We start from the raw sequence: 18,396 nt of genomic DNA, 5'->3' as shown, positions 1-18,396 counted from the left end.
TTTCTAAATTGCCTTCATACAATTATTCAAATCTCTTACCAAATTTACTATCCCATGTCACAACTGGAAAAAAATTGCACATTGTCCACATACAGCCTATAATAAACATATATATATATTGTATAACTTTATAAGAAAAATAATTACAATTATATGATATATAAAACCATAAGAAAAATAAGACAAGAAATGTTATATATAAAATATATTATAAAAATATCAAGTGTATTGTTAAGATAATTGTATGAAAATTTATGACACTTGTTGTTAAATGGAAAAAAAAAATTCAATAAAAAAAAACTTAAACCAGAAAGCAAAAAAAAAAAAAAATAAACATTTAGCTCCTCAAAAATCTTTCCTATCAAAGACATATAAACATTTAAAAGCAGTGCTGAAAGTGATGATCCCTGCGGCACCCCACATAAAGGCCCTGATTCTGCAAAGAATGTCTAAAGTTAGGCACCATTTGGACGTCCTTTGTAGAATCTCATTCAGCGGCACTCAGCACTATTTAGGTGTCATTTACATTACATTAGTAATTTTTATTTTGCCATTACCTTGCAAGGCGGATTACAGAAGAGGATTTTTGGACATGTCCAGAGGTGTTACAGAGTAGAGCGGGTTGCTTCAGAGGATTGAAATGTTTCACACGGTGTTAGTTAGTCTTCATGGATTTCTTGAATAGTATGCCTCGGTGATGTGGTCGTGTTTTCTTAGTGAATAGATTAGTCTCAGGGTTGTGTTTTGTACTGTTTGTAGTTTTATCATTGTTGCGGGGCAGGGGAGATTTAGGATGTTGCAGTAATCAAGGAGACCTAGGACTAGGGACTGGACCATGAACTGGAATTGTTTTCTGTTGAAGAATTTTCGAACTTGCCTTAAGTTTCTCATGACCACAAATGATTTCTATATTATTTTGTTGATTTGTGGTTGCATGGTGCAGCATCTGTCTATTGTCATTCCCAGAAGTTTTAGAGCGGGTTGAATGGAGTATGTTATTACTAGGTTTGTTATGGTTGGGGTTTTATTTTTTTTTTTTGAGAAGTATGAATTTTGTTTTGTCTGGGTTCAGTTTTAGTTTGTGGTTTTTCATCCATGTTGCCACTGTTTCTAGAGTTCTGTGTAGTGTGTCTGTCATGGTGGGCATTGGCTGATCAAAAGGAAGGAGAATGGTGATGTTGTCTGCATAGCAATAGGAGGTTAAGCCTATTTTGTCTAGGCAGGTGCCGAGGGATGCAATGTAGAGATTGAAGAGTGTTGGGGATAATGGCGATCCTTGGGATACGCCACAGGGGTTGGACCATGGTTCTGATTTTTCTTTGTTTGTCTTTACTCTGTAGGTCCTGGATTGTAGGAATCCTTGAAACCATGTGTGTACTTTGCCTGCCATTCCTATTGTATCTAGTATTTGTAGCAGGATGTCGTGGTCAAATGCTGCGGTGAGATCTAGTTGAATAATCAGCATTTTTTTGCCTATGCTGAGGTGTTGTCTAGCTGTGTCCAGAAGGTAGTCTAGTAGTGTCTCAGTGCTGAAGTTGGTTCTGAATCCAGACTATGTAGGGTGGAGCAAATTGTGGTTTTCTAGGTAGTTGGTGAGGAGTTTAGCTATGAGGCCTTCCATTAGCTTGACATATAGTGGAATTGAGGTTATGGGTCTGTAGCTGGATGGTTGATCTGTTGCTCCTTTTGGGTCTTTTAAGATCGGGGTGACAATGATTTTTGAGAGGTCTTGTGGGAAAAGGCCATCTTTGAGCATGGTTTGTATCCATTGCATGAGAAGAGTGTGGAATTTTAGGCTGGAGGTTTTTAATAGATATGGAAGGCATTGGTTGAGGTGGCCGTATTTTTTAATAGAGTTTGTTAAGGTCGGACCATTGTATTGTGGAGAAGAGGGACCAGGTTTTATCTGCTGCAGCTAATTCTTTTTCTGTGGGGGGCATTGTGATCTCTTCTAGGTAGGTTGGGGTTCCTGCAAAGTTTGTCCTGACAGTTGTAATTTTGTTTTTAAAGTATTCAGCTAAAAGGATGGTGGAAGGGGGAGGGTTGTCGTTTTTGGCTCGGTAGGGTTTGGTGTCTGAGTTCTTTTAGTTATTGGAATAATTTTTTTTGTGTCTTGGGCTTCTATGCCTATTTGATTTGTGTAGTATGTCTTTCTTTTTTCTTTTAGTTTGTATTGTTAGTTTAGTTTTTTCCATGCTGCTCTTGGTTACTTTTTATCCGTTTTCTTTCTAGTCGTCTACATTGTTTTTTGAGTAGGAGTAGTTTGTTGTCGAACCATTTGTCTGATTGTCTGCTGATCCTGGTTTTTGTTTGTATTGGGGCTAGCTCGTCTAGGGTAGTTGTAATTGTATTGCACCATTGTGAGATGAAGTCTTTGGGATCATATTTTTGGATTGTAGCGTCTGTTTTATTCCAGAATTTGGAGGGGGTCGATATATGTACGTGATTTATAGGTTAGGCTTTGGGATTTTTGTTGATATTGAAGGTGAATATGTAATGGTCTGAACAGATAGATCTGGACCATTTTCCATTTGAGGTTTGAATCTCTGGTAGAATGGGCTGTTGGGTCATGAAGGCTGTAATGTTTAGTTGGTGACCTTTCTTGTGTGTGGTTTGAGGGTCTAAGATCTTGTAGGTTAAGGTTCGAGGTAAGATAGTAGGTTTTCTACTTGCTTACAGGTATGGTCTTCGAGATGGATATTTAGATCTCCTAGGATTAGGTTGTAAGTTGCCATTAGTGAGTTTAATTCTGGTCTTGCTGTATTCCAATTCCCTGGTGTTACGTAGCAGAGAATGCGTGTTATGGATCCTTTTAGTGTGGTGCATGAAAGTTGGCAGGCTAGTAGATCCATGTATGGGGTGGACGTTTTGTCTAGGGAACATAAGAATTACCGTTGATGGGCTAGAACAGTGATCCGCGGCCCACAGGTCAAAGACCAGTGCCCTGTCTGAGACCAGCCCTACCTGCGTACGCTCCGGTTCAGCAGGAACTTGTCTAATTTTGTCTTGAATCCCTGGACGGCGTTTTCCCCTATAACATCATCCGGAAGAGCATTCCAGTTTTCCACCACTCTCTGAGTGAAGAAGAGCTTCCTTACATTTGTACAGAATCTATCCCCTTTTAACTTTAGAGAGTGCCCTCTCGTTCTCCCTACCTTGGAGAGGGTGAACAACCTGTCTTTATCTACTAAGTCTATTCCCTTCAGTTATCTTAAATGTTTCTATAATGTCCCCTATCAGTCTCCTCTTTTCAAGGGAGAAGAGGTCCAGTTTCTCTAATCTATCGCTGCACGGCAACTCCTCTAGCCCCTTTACCATTTTAGTCACTCTTCTCTGAACCCTATCGAGTAGTACCGTGTCCTTCTTCATGTACGGCGACCAGTGCTGGACGCAGTACTCCAGGTGAGAGCATATCATGGCCTGGTACAGCGGCATGATAACCTTCTCCGATCTGTTCGTGATCCTCTTCTTAATCATTCCTAACATTCTATTCGCTCTGCGCTCAGATGACAAGCTTCCCCCCTCAGCATCCTACGTTCTTCCCTCTGGACCTATCACAGTTGAAGTTCATTACGGCAGCCTGCAGAGCAAACATAGCAGGCTGCCAATGGCCTCTGTAGCACGTTCCCTCTGCCGTGGTCCCGCCCTCAACGTTAGAGGAGGTGCGGGGCTGCTGCAGAGAGAACGTGATACAGAGGCCAACGGAAGCCTGCTATGTTTGCTCTGACGGCTGCCGTAATTAACTTTCAACTGTAATAGGCCCAGAAGGAAGAACGGAGACGAGGACAGTTGCAATCAAGAGGTCTGAGGTCCCGACTGTCACTGTGAGCGGGAAGCAGCGGAGGTAAGGCTGTGCTCATCGCGAGGGCCCCAGTGAGATGGGGGTTGCTTTAGAGACGCTGGATCGGTGGGTGAAGACAAAAGGACCTTAAGAAGGGGAGAGGGAAGGAAAAATTATGTTCTTACCTGTTAATTTTCTTTCCCTTAGACGCAGCAGATGAAACCAATGGGATAGCTCACATCTACCAGCAGGCGGAGATAGAGAAACTGATTAACAGGTGGTCCTATTGGCTGGCACTCCTCCTGTCTCATCAGTATAGCTCCTTGCCCAAGCACACGTAACCAGCAATAGGCATAGCATGTAAAAAACTTCTTTCCCATAACAAATCTCAAAATGCAATAATAGAGAAAACAACCTGCCATAATAACAAACTGCGAAAGTTGCAAAAGAAAAAACCGAGAGACAATATCCAGAAAGGGTGGGGCTCTGGATTCATCTGCTGCGTCTAAGGGAAAGAAAATAAACAGGTAAGAACATAATTTTTCCTTCCCTAGCAAAAGCAGCAGATGAATCCAGAGACCAATGGGATGTAGCAAAGCAATCCTCAATCTGGGTGGGAAGCAAACGCCGCCTCCACAACAACCGAAGCACAAAACGCCCCTACCGCATGCGCTCCCACATCCAAGCAGAAATGCGGAGAGAAAGCACTCTCGGAAGACCAATTAAGTAGCCATCGCTCCAGTGGAATGGTCATGAAATTCTTTCGCCAACCGCTTCCCTGCCAGCAAGCAAGCATAAAGAATGTCCTCCTGGACCCATTGAGCTATGGAGGCTTCAGACGCCGCCAAACGTTTGAGGCGTCCCTTGAAGAATACAAAAAGGAGATATAAACAACTAAAAGTTGTTAGAAACCAAGCTCACAGAGAACGCTACGTACATATCAAAAAATGCAGTGAATAAAAGTACTGCTCCCAATTTCTCCTCCCAGGAAGAAGGAAGGAAAAGCGAGCATGACATAAAAGAAAGGATGACACCCCCCTAGAAAGAAATAACGGTACCATCCGAACTGATACCCCATATTTCAGAAATCAGAAATAGGAATCCCCATTGAACAAGGCCTGCAACATAGAAAACTGCAGAGCTGAAGCACAAGAAACCCCATGTTCAACGGTACAGCCCTTTAGAGTCCCAAAAGACAAGGATGAAATGAAGCCTTCGGTAAACTGAGAAGAAGTACGTGAAGATTGTACTCCAAACCGGGCTTTCTAAGAGGCGCATGAATATACCGCACTCTGTTTAGGAACTGAACTACATGAAGCTGAGAAGTAAGCGAAGAGCAATATACCTAGCCCTTGTAACAAGCTAAGAATGGCACTAGAAGCTGAAGGGAATTGAACGCTAAGCCCTCGGCAATACACCTGTGCCAAAAAGGAACTCTGGAGTGGTTCAAACGTTAAGAAGCACCCAAGAAAGGAAAAACCTCCAAAAGGAAGCAGAAGCCACAGGAGAAGACGTCCGTAGCACCTGGATAAGAGAAGAAACAACCTGCTTCACATAATCCTTACACGTCAGCCAAGATTTTTCAAAAAACTAGGTCGTAATACTAAAGTAGTACAAATATCCATGTTGAACGGACCCTAGGCGAGCAAAGCCGGAGATACCAGAAAACTTCTTAGTCCGGCTGTCGAAAGACTCATCAAATCCGCAAAGTAAGGATGGCGCCGCCAATCCAGAGATTCTACAAATACTGTGCCCGGAAAGCGAGCTCGAGGTGGCAAATCCAAGCCATCATCAGCCAGCGGAAAACACTGAAAAAGAGAAGGCAGAAGCGAGAAAGGAGCCATGCAGCTACCCCCTCTAACTCCCACTCCCTGGGCCCGCCGAAGAAGCTAGGAAGCTTAGAATTGAGAGACGAGGCCATGAGGTCTAGGTCAAGCAGATCTCACTTCCATAAAAAGAGCTAGAATGCTTGAGCCACAAATCTCAATATCCAGGATGCAGAAGATTACACTATTACTAACATGCACACTTTCCAGAGCGTACACAGCGCTGTACACTGTAACATACAAGAAATGGGCCATGCTCAGATTCCGCAGAGAGAAAGTCTATCCAAACTCTTATCCTGATCCATAAAAGGATCTGCCAACAGAAGACGAAGATGAGAGTCCACCCATTGAAGCAGAACAACTTCACCTGCCAATGAGTACAACACTTACTGCCCAAGCAGTAGAGAAATACCCCCATCCTAATACTGACCAAAAGGACCCTCAGCGGCAATCCGGAAGAATGATCTGAAGCTCCAGAAAGGTAGCCTGACCCTGCTCAAGAGCAGAAGAATGAACAAGTACTGAGTCGCTTCTGAAGACCAGACTCCAGGAGCTGAGGATGGAAGCCACGGAGCCCCCAAACCCGATAGCCCTGGATGGTCGGTGGTCATGAGATAGTCCAGCACAGACCGAGGCATGCCTTGAAAAGAGAAATCGCGCTGAGCCACCAAATCATACAGAGTGATGCAGGAGGAGCATACCAAATAATTGGTGCCCTGAGATACCGGGAACCACCGGAACAAAAGCGACTGCTGTAGCGTAAGAAGGGGAAAGCAAGCCGAAGTCCCCAGTGGAGTCAGCAATATGGATCCCAGAAACTATACAGAATCCCATACTCTTGGTCATGGTAAGCGAAGAAGAATACCAATCTGAGACCGAGACCCCACGCCCAAGTCTCCGGAAAGAAACACATATCTCTCCTATATGAATAAAAACATCACCCCGATATACCTATAAATAGTACAGGAGAAAAGAGTGCTGTGCAAATTCAAAGATGCACGTGTAAAGAACTGAGGAAAAGATATCACCCTTTTCATGTCAGTCAAAAGGCCCGACTGGAAGTCGTCCGAATCAAGCAGGCAGTCAAGAAGAAATTAGATGAATCGCTTGGTAGCGCCAAAACGGTACCACCGCCCACATCACCTAAAACGTTCGTGAAGCCTTGGGTAGGCAAAATGGCATGTGCCAAAACCGAAAGCGCCGTTCCAAGAGAGGCAGGCAAACCAAGTGCCGATTCGGAGTCCATAGAGAAAATGTAAATATACTCCCAGGTTGTCTGCAGAAATGTGTAACCCCGAGAAACTAATTCAGCAGAATGGGATCCAGCCTGCCCAATGCCCCCTATCTCGGGCACCATGCAGTAAGTGGAACAACGTCCCTTAGTTCCCAAAGAACTACAAGAACCGTCCTGAGGACCAGTAACACTGAAAAGGGAAACACAAAACATAGAGACTCCAAGAACGAACTGGAAAACCTGAGGAGAATGTAAAGATGCAAGCATCCTGAAAAATCTTCACAGCCTTCTGACCTGACATTATAGTGTCTTCTCCCTCATGAGAAAGCCTGAAGAGTCATTGGAAGAAGTCAAGATCCCCTCAGAATGAAGGGCAGAAGGTCAGGAAATGGCAGAATAAGACTGTAGGATCTGCAAGAAGATTCTCCTAGGAAAAATCAAGGTTCACAATGTAAAGAGGAATATACTGGAACCATGAAAACAGTACTAACCCCATGCAACTTGAGCGAAATACGTATGTCCTTTAAAGTGAATACGTACTAGACTCAATCAAGATGCTGCAGCTACCGCCCCGTGGAAAACAACAGCATCCTTACAGGTATCAGACAAAGCTCACATCGTTAATGAGAGCTTCAGGGATGAGGCTAACAGCCACATAGTGCGTGATCCTCCGTGGGTTTGATAGAATAGGTAACTGGCTCCTGGTTAAAAGGAGCTGTACAGCCCTTTCTGTCTGGTCGAGGGGCCCGTCTAGCATGTGTCATGAGAAAATGGTGACAGGAGAAACCAGCGTGATAAGCATGGAAATCTGAAGTCCAGGCCCCCTCAGAAATAGAGAAGAGAGTCCTGGCCGCAGGAATATGCGCAGTGTCATTATGCCCATAGAGACAGCCCGAACTTGGAAACTGCTTGTACTACCTTTAGGCATAAATATCCTGTGCCACTACTAGACACATGCAGCTCAGCACAGAGGCCCAAACAAGGACAGTTACCAATAGACAAAGGCTCAATCTGCAGGGACCCCAAGAGAGACAATGAGATACCTGTGTGAAATACAGGGCACTATCTTACTGCTGATCTCACTGTGCCGTGAGTTGCCTTATGTTGCCCCAGTCTGGAGACAAACCGAGACTGGGTGACCTAGCACAGGTCAGAGTCTCTCTGGTAAACCCCTTGAGTGCTAACCCCAGAGTCCGATTAAACAAGCAGCTTCCTTCAAGGGAGTACAGCAGGAACACAGACATAGACATATAAAGCTGCCCAAGCTTGTCCCAAAGCTGGTGAAACACATGCAACTTGTCTGAACCGGAAAGGAGAGAAGCCCCGGCATACCCTGACCAAAGTCAGCTGGAAACAAACTACCGGAACGCTGCAGCTCTCCCGCCATTGCCGGAGACCCATGCGCACGCCTGATTCTCGCTGACACGTGGCCGCTGCATCAACGCTCCTAGAAACCTAGTCGGATTCGAGCCCTGCAAAATTTACCCTGCTGCGGGTTGCATAGAAAGAAAATCAGACTCAGGGAATAACCAGAAGAACGGCCCACAGCGCCGGAAAAAACATATCCCATCTCATGCGCGCTGCTATAAACCGGCACCTGCACAATCAGCTGCACATGGCCGTGACAAACACTGATGAAAGAGAGCCTCAGAATAAACAGGACTACTGCTGCACTGAAACCCAACAAAGAGAACAAGTACGAGCATGAAATTGCATTGCTACTGCTGCGCTGTAACCAACAAGGAAACCAAGCGCGTGCATGCAAAGGGCAGGAAGTCCTGGCTCCCTCCATGGATTTCTAGTCATAAAACTTAGCCTCAATAAAATATCCATACCTTAAATGTATGATGACCGAACCCACAGTACTAAGACTCCCAAACAGAACCTAAGTTCAAACAACTGTAAAAGCCAGACATACTCACAGCTTGTTGTTAGGGCCGGTTGAAGCCAGTTTGCAGCAAAAGCATGGCAGAATGTAACAACTGTGGTGTCTTTTTTTTTTTTTTTTTTACAGAGAAGGGAAAGAAGAAAAAATTTGAGACCCAGTCAGACCCTCTAGCAATGGAGGGAGGGTGAGGCAGGGACAAGGGGGGGGCCCAAGTGTAACCTCTAAAGCCGGCACCGTTCAGCCGGACACCCCTGTCTCACTGAAGAGAAAAATCTCAACAGGAGAAACAGAATGGCAGTCTCACTGAAGAGAAACCTCAACAGGAGAAACAGAATGGCAGTCTCGCTGAAGAGAAACCTCAACAGGAGAAACAGAATGGCAGTCTCGCTGAAGAGAAACCTCAACAGGAGAAACAGAATGGCAGTCTCGCTGAAGAGAAACCTCAACAGGAGAAACAGAATGGCAGTCTCGCTGAAGAGAAACCTCAACAGGAGAAACAGAATGGCAGTCTCCCTGAAGAGAAACCTCAACAGGAGAAAATAAAGTTCCAGCCATAGCCAGAATTCAGGAGCTAGTTGAATAGCGACCTTTTCCTGCTGGGAGATAGAGAATACTGGAGATACAGGAGGAGTGCCAGCCAATAGGACCACCTGTTAATCAGTTTCTCTATCTCCGCCTGCTGGTAGATGTGAGCTATCCCATTGGTCTCTGGATTTATCTGCTGCTGTTGCTAGGGAAAGCAGCCTTAGACCAAAAGGGAGGGGGAAGACAGGGCAGATCCTAGACTACTAGAGGGGTCAGAGAGGGGAAAACATCCTGAACCGAGGAAAGAGAGATGCCAGACCTTGGGGAGGGGGGAAGACAGAGTGAGAGAGACAAAGACCTGAACCAAAGGTGGGAGGATTCAAAATGTTAGCAGAAGAAAGATAGAGAGAAGGAGAAACCTGAAACAAAGGGGAGGCAGAAGAGAGGGGGCAGATGTTGGACTATGGAAGGTGCAGACAGAGGGAGAAAGACCTGAGGAAGAACAGAGGGATGCACAATCATAACAGAGGAGGAAGAGAGAGGGAGACATGTTTCCAATAGGGGTGGAGGAGAGAGGAAGAAAAGTTGGACTTCTGGAGGGACAGAGAGAGATGTTGGTTGGGGGAATGGAATGAGGTCTCTGGAGGACAGAAGAGGTGCACACAGTATATATAATAAATAAATATGGGGGGTCTTTTACTAAGGCGCGCTAAATGCTAATACATCCATAGAATATAATGGGCGCATTAGCACGCGCTAAACCGGCTAGTGCACCATAGTAAAAGAGGGGGTATGTGTTTAGTATTTTTATTGTTGGTAGATCATTTTGACTTGGTCATTTGAAAAGTAGCTTGCAAGCCAAAAAAGTGTGGGCACCCCTAGGCTACACCAATCAGGAGGCTGCGTGTCAAAGCAGCTCCTGATTGGTGCAGCCCGACTTTACTACAGGAAGAGGTGGTCGGAGCAGACCGCAAATGATTTTCTTCACCCGCCGGCGCTCCAGCTGGCCTCTCCTGCCTTTTGATAGGCGAAGAACCTGAGATGGATAACCTGGACATACTGGACTACCTTGTGTATGCTGGACACTACAGCCATTTTAACACATATTTTCCCACAGTCTAAAACAGCCTTTCTTTACAAGCTAACCAGATGGAATAGCCTGTACTTTGCTATCTGTGAACATATGTATCCTTTGAAATGCTAACCCAGCTGACCTCTGCTACAAAGTTTTTGCCTCCATTCCCTGCTGGGAGGATACTTCTCTAAGGCTCTGCTGAGCTGTTATCAGTGACTTCACAGATGCAAGGCACCCTGGAAAGCCATAAACCATTTATAATGAGCAACATCCTCTGCAGAAGACGTAGGTGACTGATACCAAGACAGAATTTAAAAAAAAAACATGCTTGACATTTGCCTATGGGAACCAGTTGTAGCTGGGCTGCTGGAAGGTCACCCCTGCATCTGTAAGTTTTTATACTAACAATAAACAAATATTGTCTGTTTTTGGAACATACAATGCTGTCTCGTAGTCATTCCAATGAGGTAAACAAAGCAGCCTTTACTTCAAACCACATTTGCTGTTTTTTGAAATATGCGGGTGAATTTCGGGGGAGTACTCTATGCTGAGTTTTGTTTTAGCTGATGTTAAGGAACTGGTTTTTGCTCATAAGCCTTGCTGAGAACCTTCATTCCTACCAGAAAACAGATAACCCCATGCAAATGCAGGACCAAAAACTAAAAGTACTAATATTTACAAACAAACCCTAAGATGCAAGACTCTGCAAGCAGTACAACCCAAAAGGAAAAGAAACAAATGCATTTCTTCCTGAACAGACATCAGGTGTAAATCAATCACTAAATTTAAAAAAAAGCATTCCCCCTACCGCTGTTGTCTCTCTCCCTCCATGCTGTGCTTTGCCTTCTGACCTGCCCCCTGGTGTTATCTTCAGCTGGTCCACGGTGCGATCAACATGGCGGCTTAGGGCCGGCTCCCTCTTCCTGAGTGCTGCAGTGCACAAAGCTGTGGGCAGCGGCTTCTCGTGTGCATCCCATGCCTCATCTGGAAGCCTTCCCTCCAACATTGTGATGTCGGAGAGAAGGCTTCTGGTTCAGGCGCAGGATGCGCATAGGAGCCTTTTCCCACAGCTTTGTGGACTTTAGCATTCAGGGAGCCAGCCTAAAGACACCGCGTTGATCGCACTGTAGACCGGCAGCTGAAGAACACTGTCTTGGGCCCGATGGACATGCTGGCCCTGTGTACCGGCAGAAAATTTCTTCGGACCGGCGATTGAAGAACACTGGTATAAATTAATATCGGAATAATTGAACAAGAAACCAAAAACGAGCCTAAGGGATATTTGGAGCATTGAGATAAAGCAAGAGATTTCTGCTACTCAATGGCCACGGATTTGGTCTTAGAGGATGAGACGTACAGCATCAGCATCTAAGAGACAAACCTGTTTTTTTCTATTATAGAGGATTTTTTGGACCCCTGTTCATTTGCAGAAGTTAGATAGTTCAAAGTCTCATAGATGCTGGCACTGTCATCTTGAAATAGGGACAATGGATCTCTTGTTGTACTATTGCCCCTTTGTGTTCCCTCTAAGCTGAGCAGGTGTCCTCCAGCTGCATTGCTACCACTAGGGGGTGGAATATTTTCAGTCACTAAGGACAGGTATGTTCCCTGGAGTCCTGCAGAACTTGCATGTCCCTCACAATTGAAAAATGTGACAGTAAAACAGCACCCTCTATTGGTGAGACTGTGGGTGGAGGACTCCTGCTCAGCTTAGAGGGAACAGTCCAGTGTCATATGATATTGTTCTATTCGGAACTATATTACAATCCAAGTCTCCCAATTTCTGCAGCTAAGAATAGACTATTTCTTGTCATGACTGCGATTGCTATACAGATGATCACCAAAAATTGGAAGAATTGGGATAGACTGAATCGTATCTCTTGGTGGGAATCCCTGTGCTTATTCTATCGATATGAACATATGAATTAGGAATTAACTGGTCATTGTAAAAAATGTAATGAAATTTGGGGCCCATTAGCAAATTTTGTAACAACCATTCACTAATACAATGCCTTCCATTTTTCATAGAGGTTTATACACATCCGGGATGGGTGGGGGGGGGGGGGAGAAGGTATTTATATTACTATTTGTTAGTTATAAGTACTGTTGTATTGTACTAATTGTTGTATTTTTTAATGCACTTTGTGTATGTTTTAAAATAAGTAAAGAATTTTTTAAAAAAAAGAGGAATCATGTCATAGGAAAAGTGCAGAACTTCAACAAGGTATTTTTTTAAACATGTCCATAGGGAGGATTCCTGGATCTATAGGAAAGTTTAAAACCCTAAGTTGCCGAGGATAAGAGAGGGAGATGAGGGTTCAAGAATGAAGGACAGCCAGAAGTCAAAGTCAGTGAGGAAGGAGGAGAAGGACTTATCAGTGGGTCAGTAAATGACTGCTACTCTGAGAGCTAGAGAAACGAATAAACAAATGGAGTGAACTTCAAAGGAAGGAGAACAGTGAGACTGAGGCAGAAGGGATTGATATTTATAAGATGGTGAAGAGTAAGAGTCCAAAACCGCCTCCATGACCATCTGAGTGAGGCATGTGTGAGAAAAGGTACCCTCCCCATGCCACAGGGCGGCAGCTGAAGCAGAGTCTTCAGGGAAAGATCCAAGTTTTAGTTAATGATAGCAGCTGGCGCTTTCTAGAAATAAAGAGGTCATGGATGAAGGTAAGTTTGTTGGAGACGGAGCGGGCGTTCCACAGGGCGCATGAGAAGGGTAGGGAGAAATTGGGGGAGAGGAACAGAAATAAATTGCAGTGATTCCCTTGAGTAGGCTGAGGGATGATTGGGAGAACCGGGGTTAGGACTGATGTCCAGTATCAGAATAAAGGAAGCACCTACGTTCTAAAACAGGGAACAGGTCAGTGTGCTCTAAGCTAACATTGTTACAAGAAGTCTAATGCATTGAAATAAATGATGATCTTAGCTAGTCTAAATGTAAATGCTGACAGGAGTGAAACAAAAAGCACTGCGATAGCCAAGTCATTATATTGTTGCTAGGGAAAATTACTAATGAAATAAGATTGAAACTAACCAAAAGAACATTGCTGGAGTATGTAATTTATTCAGCGCAAACAGTACTTTTATTCACCTAATCATTCTCTTATGTGTTTGTGTACAGTGCTCTGTATAAGAGTGATAAAAGATAGAAACATAGAAAGATGACGGCAGATAAAGGCTATAGCCCATCAAGTCTGCCCACACTATTTACCCACCCTCTTAAGTCTACTGACCCCCTAAAGTATAATTGTAATTATACTGTCACTCTACTGACCCGCTCATTCAAGTCCTAGTGACCCTATCCCTTAGCATGACCTCGTAGGGATCCCACATAGGTATCCCATTTGTTCTTGAAGTCTAGGATGCTGCGTGCCTCGACCACCTGCACTGGAAGCTTGTTCCAATGCTCAATCACTCTCTCCGTGAAGAAGTACTTCCTGGCATCTCCACGAAACTTCCCTCCCTTGAGTTTGAGCGGATGTCCTCTTGTGGTCGAGGGTCCCTTGAGAAGAAAGATATCATCTTCCACCTCGATCCGTCCCGTGATGTACTTAAATGTCTCAATCATGTCTCCCCTCTCCCTACGCTCTTCGAGAGTGTAGAGCTGCAATTTGCTCAGTCTTTCTTCGTACGGGAGACCCTTTAGCCCCGAGACCATCCTGGTGGCCATCCGCTGAACCGATTCAATTCTGAGCACATCCTTACGGTAATGTGGCCTCCAGAATTGCACACAGTATTCCAGATGAGGTCTCACCATGGCTCTGTACAATGGCATCATGACTTCAGGTTTCCTGTTGACGAAGCTTCTCTTGATACAACCTATCATCTGCCGGCCTTTAGATGAAGCCTTCTCCACTTGAGTGGCTGCTTTCATGTCAGCACTGATGATTACTCCGAAGTCTCGTTCTGCCATAGTCCTGGTTAAAGTTTCTCCATTCAGGGTGTAAGTTCTGCAAGGATTTCCGTTACCGAGATGCATGACCTTACATTTCTTGGCGTTGAAGCCCAGCTGCCGTGGTGTAGCGAGGAATGTTGGCGACTAGCATTGCTGTGCCACTTGAGCACCCCCCTGCCCACTTCTTGAAATGTTCGCTGGCATGGTCATCATCTTCTAGTTGTTATTCGCACTGGCCTCGGCTCCCTTCTAACGTCACATCCTGGTCCCATGACCAGGACATGATGTCTGATGGGAGCTGAAGCCAGCACGAGCAGCAAGTGGAAGATGTTGCTCGTTCCGGCGAACATTTAAAGAGGTACACAGAGAGGCGCCAGGCATCTGCGAAGATAGCACCCAGGGCGGTCTATACCCCCCTTTACTATGTCACTAAGTAATAGTATTATACACAGGAATACAGTAGTACCTCGGAATCCGAACGCCCCAGAACTCCAACAACTTGGAATCCGAACTAAAAATTCAAGTAAATTTTGCCCCAGAATCCGAACTCTGCTTTGGAATCTGAATGCCTTGCACCGAACCCGGGAACCAACAGTATTGCTCTCCACAAGGCCACCGGCGCTGCTCCCTCCCTTCGCGATCGCCTCCTCCCCCCACTGACCAGCCCTGTCCTTACCAGTGCTCCGCCAGTGTTAGAAAGTGCCTGCCGCCGGTTTTCTGCTGGGCTGCTGCTGGGCCTTGAGCATCTGTACATGCTTAAGGCCTTCTGGATCTCACCCTCTCCGTGACATTGCTGAAGGGTTAGAAAGAAAAAAGTGTGCCTTTTTGCAGATGATACCAAAATTTCTAACAGAGTAGACACCGGGGAGTGGAAAATATGAAAAAGGATCTGCAAAAGTTAGAGGAATGGTCTAATGCCTGGCAACTAAAATTCAATGCAAAGAAACACAGAGTAATGCATTTGGGGATTAATAATAGGAAGGAACCATATATGCTGGGAGGAGAGAAGCTGATATGCACGGACGGGGAGAGGGACCTTGGGGTGATAGTGTCCGAAGATCTAAAGGCGCAAAAGCAGTGTGACAAGGCAGTGGCTGCTGCCAGAAGGATGCTGGGCTGTATAAAGAGAGGCTTAGTCAGTAGAAGGAAGGTGTTGATGCCCCTGTACAGGTCATTGGTAAGGCCCCACTTGGAGTATTGTGTTCAGTTTTGGAGACTGTATCTGGCGAAGGACGTAAGAAGACTTGAAGCGGTCCAGAGGAGGGCGACGAAAATGATAGGAGGCTTGCGCCAGAAGACGTATGAGGAGAGACTGGAAGCCCTGAATACATGTACCCTAGAGGAAAGGAGGGACAGGGGAGATACGATTCAGACGTTCAGATACTTGAAGGGTATTAACATAGAATAAAATATTTTCCAGAGAAAGGAAAAGGGTAAAACCAGAGGACATAATTTGAGGTTGAGGGATGGTAGATTCAAAGGCAATGTTAGGACATTCTACTTTATGAAGAGGGTGGTGGATGCCTGGAATGCGCTCCCGAGAGAGGTGGTGGAGAGGAAAACAGTGACTGAGTTCAAAGAAGCGTAGGATGAACACAGAGGATCTAGAATCAGAAAATAATATTAAATATTGAACTAAGGCCAGTACTTGGCAGACTTGCACAGTCTGTGTCTGTATATGGCCATTTGGGGGAGGATGGGCTGGGGAGGGCTTCAATGGCTGGAAGGGTGAAGGTTTTGACGGAGATTTTGGCAGTTAGAACCCAAGCACTGTACCGGGTAGAGCTTTGGCTCCTTGCCCAGAAATAGCCAAGAAGAAGAAATTTAAAAAATTTAAATTGAATCAGGTTGGGCAGACTGGATGGACCATTCGGGTCATTATCTGCCGTCATCTACTATGTTACTATGTTATGTTACCCAGGAGCGGATTAATGCCATTTCTATTGTTTTCAAATTGTCTTGGAACTCGAACTGAGTTCTGGAACAGATTAAGTTTGTTCCAAGGTACCACTGTATCAACAGAGAAAAAAATGAAGGGAAAATGTGACCTAGTGGTTACAGCAGGGGGAATAGTGTGGCGCATTGGTTAAAGCTACAGCCTCAGCACCCTGAGGTTGTGGGTTCAAACCCAAGCTGCTCCTTGTAATCCCCCCATTGCCCAAGGTGCATTACATAGATTCTGAGCCCGCCAGGACAGACCAGGAAAAATGCTCAAGTACCTGAATAAAATTAATGTAAACAGTTCTGAGCTCCCCTGGGAAACCGGTATAGAAAATTGAATAAATAAATAAAAAGCCTGGTTCAAAACCTGGTGCTGCTTCTTGTGATCTTGGACAAGATCAATAACACCATACTGATAACTTTGAGAAATATGTGTATTTTTACTATTTGTATTCTGTAATTCGCTGACTGTCCAGTTCTCTTCAGTGTAAACCGCCTAGAAGTCGTAAGATTGTAGTGGTATAGAAAAAATAAAGTTATTATTATTAAGTCACTTAACCCTCCATAGCCTCGGGTACAAACGTAACTCCTTGCTCATGGAGGGCTTATGATCTAACTAGTCTTGAGCTAAATCCAAAACCAAATGACATGAAAAATATTTTCAAAATTAATTAAGACACTGGAGAATTACATTACATTAGTGATTCTATTCCGCCATTACCTTGCGGTTCAAGGCGGATTACACAAGAGTTGTCAGGAGGTTACAAGAATTGTAATTAGAAACATTTTAGATTAGATATGGGTGGAGTGTGTGGTAGGTGGAGTTTGGGAAGGAACTGGCCATGTTAGATAGTTGTTTTTTTATGTTATAACATTTTATTGAAGGAATCAAATAAATACACAATAATATGATACAAAGATATATTCATTACAATTACATTCATAATAATACATTTGCATACATATTTTATCATTCCTCCAAAATATATTTCTATATACCTAATCTATTTTTTCCTATATCCCACTTAACCTTCTCCCCCTTCATTCTATTTATTTCATTTATAACAATTACTTTAGATTGTTTAATATTATTATATTATAATAAATGAATTAAACAAAAATACATTTCAAGTAATTTAACATATATTAAAATCATCATTCCTATTTCCCTCCCTACCCTAGAATGAAAGGTGACATTAAATATCAAATGAATAAAAATATTAAAAACATTTACTTAAATTTAATATAAAGTATTAAGAATCATACTTTTTCCTTTCGTGGATAATTTTTGTATATAAGGGTCCCAGATTTTTAAAAATAAACCTGGTTAGATAGGTTTTATGTATTTTTTTGAAGGTTTTGTAGTCTGTGGTCGAAGAATGACTCGCACTCGCTCTCCCTCTCCAAATGACACTGATCTAACCCAAAGCAACCTTTTGACTTTGTGTTCTACTTACTGTCAGCACAAAGGTGGGAGAGACCTTCTGGCCCGGCTGCGCTTCGGAGGGGGCGGAAGCGATTCCCTGACCTTTGCCCTGCTCCAGCGCGTCAGCAGAGAGAGAGAGAGACCAGCAAAAGAAAGCCGAGACGGACGTTTCTCTGGCGCCACCTGCGGCGCGGAGGTGTACACTCACCCAGAGAGGCTCGCTCAGCACCAGGGCGCTACTATAGTTGGGGAGGACGCGGCCCGGTTAACTGGAAGCGGCGTCGCCTCGCGCTCCTCCCACGCACCCATCACAGAGAGGGCCGAAACGAAGCGCGAGCCTTACAGCCATTTTCCCGCCCCTTTTGCGGTTACCTGGCGGCGCTGGAGGAGGAGGGACTTCTGCCTCAGAACTGCTGCTGCGCGTGCGCCGAAAACAACCCCCCCCCCTACCTTTGGTCTTAGCGTCTCCGCTTCCTATTGGCTCTCTGGCACCTTGTGGAGCGAAGCTCGCGGGGGTTTTTGGCCGGTGCGGCGCGTGAGATGCTGCGGCGCGAGGCGCGGGAGGATGAGAGCGCCCCGCTGCTGGGCGACGCGGCCCACAGGTAAGGCTGGCCCCGTCTACTACTACTGCTGCTATTTATTATTTCTATAGCGCTGAAAGGCGTACGCAGCGCTGTACATTTTAACATGCAATAGACGGTCCCCGCTCAGAAGAGCTTACAGTCTCATTTAGACAGGACATTTCAGGGTTGGGGAGGTTATAGTGGGTCTAGGTATCTGACAGCATTGAGGGGGAGTT

The 18,396-nt window shown here is 44.8% G+C and overlaps 2 protein-coding genes across 7 annotated transcripts in view; one reads left to right on the top strand and one right to left on the bottom strand.

Moving 5' to 3' along the window:
- ABHD18 (abhydrolase domain containing 18) overlaps positions 1-18,396 on the bottom strand; it is a 128,329-nt gene that overhangs the window by 106,677 nt on the left and 3,256 nt on the right. The window contains exon 1 of one of the 5 annotated variants that reach the window (XM_033939039.1): positions 18,048-18,145. The exons of 1 other annotated variant lie outside the window; for it this stretch is intronic. The gene's annotated coding sequence lies outside the window, so the exon portion shown is untranslated. Of the gene's footprint in view, positions 1-17,628; positions 17,772-17,805; positions 17,940-17,969; positions 18,006-18,047; positions 18,146-18,396 lie in introns of those variants that run through there. 3 more of the 5 variants (XM_033939029.1, XM_033939021.1, XM_033939017.1) reach the window with 3 other exon arrangements.
- MFSD8 (major facilitator superfamily domain containing 8) overlaps positions 18,071-18,396 on the top strand; it is a 52,304-nt gene continuing 51,978 nt past the window's right edge. For both annotated transcript variants that reach the window (XM_033938997.1, XM_033938989.1), the window contains exon 1: positions 18,071-18,199. In XM_033938997.1, the coding sequence (XP_033794888.1) occupies positions 18,138-18,199 (62 nt within the window). In that variant the 5' untranslated portion in view covers positions 18,071-18,137. The remainder of the gene's footprint in view (positions 18,200-18,396) is intronic.

Source organism: Geotrypetes seraphini, chromosome 1 (genome assembly GCF_902459505.1).
Source record: "Geotrypetes seraphini chromosome 1, aGeoSer1.1, whole genome shotgun sequence".
NCBI classification, from domain to species: Eukaryota; Metazoa; Chordata; class Amphibia; order Gymnophiona; family Dermophiidae; genus Geotrypetes; species Geotrypetes seraphini.
Note: the sequence above shows the minus strand (reverse complement) of the source record. Positions and strands in the feature narration are given on the sequence as shown.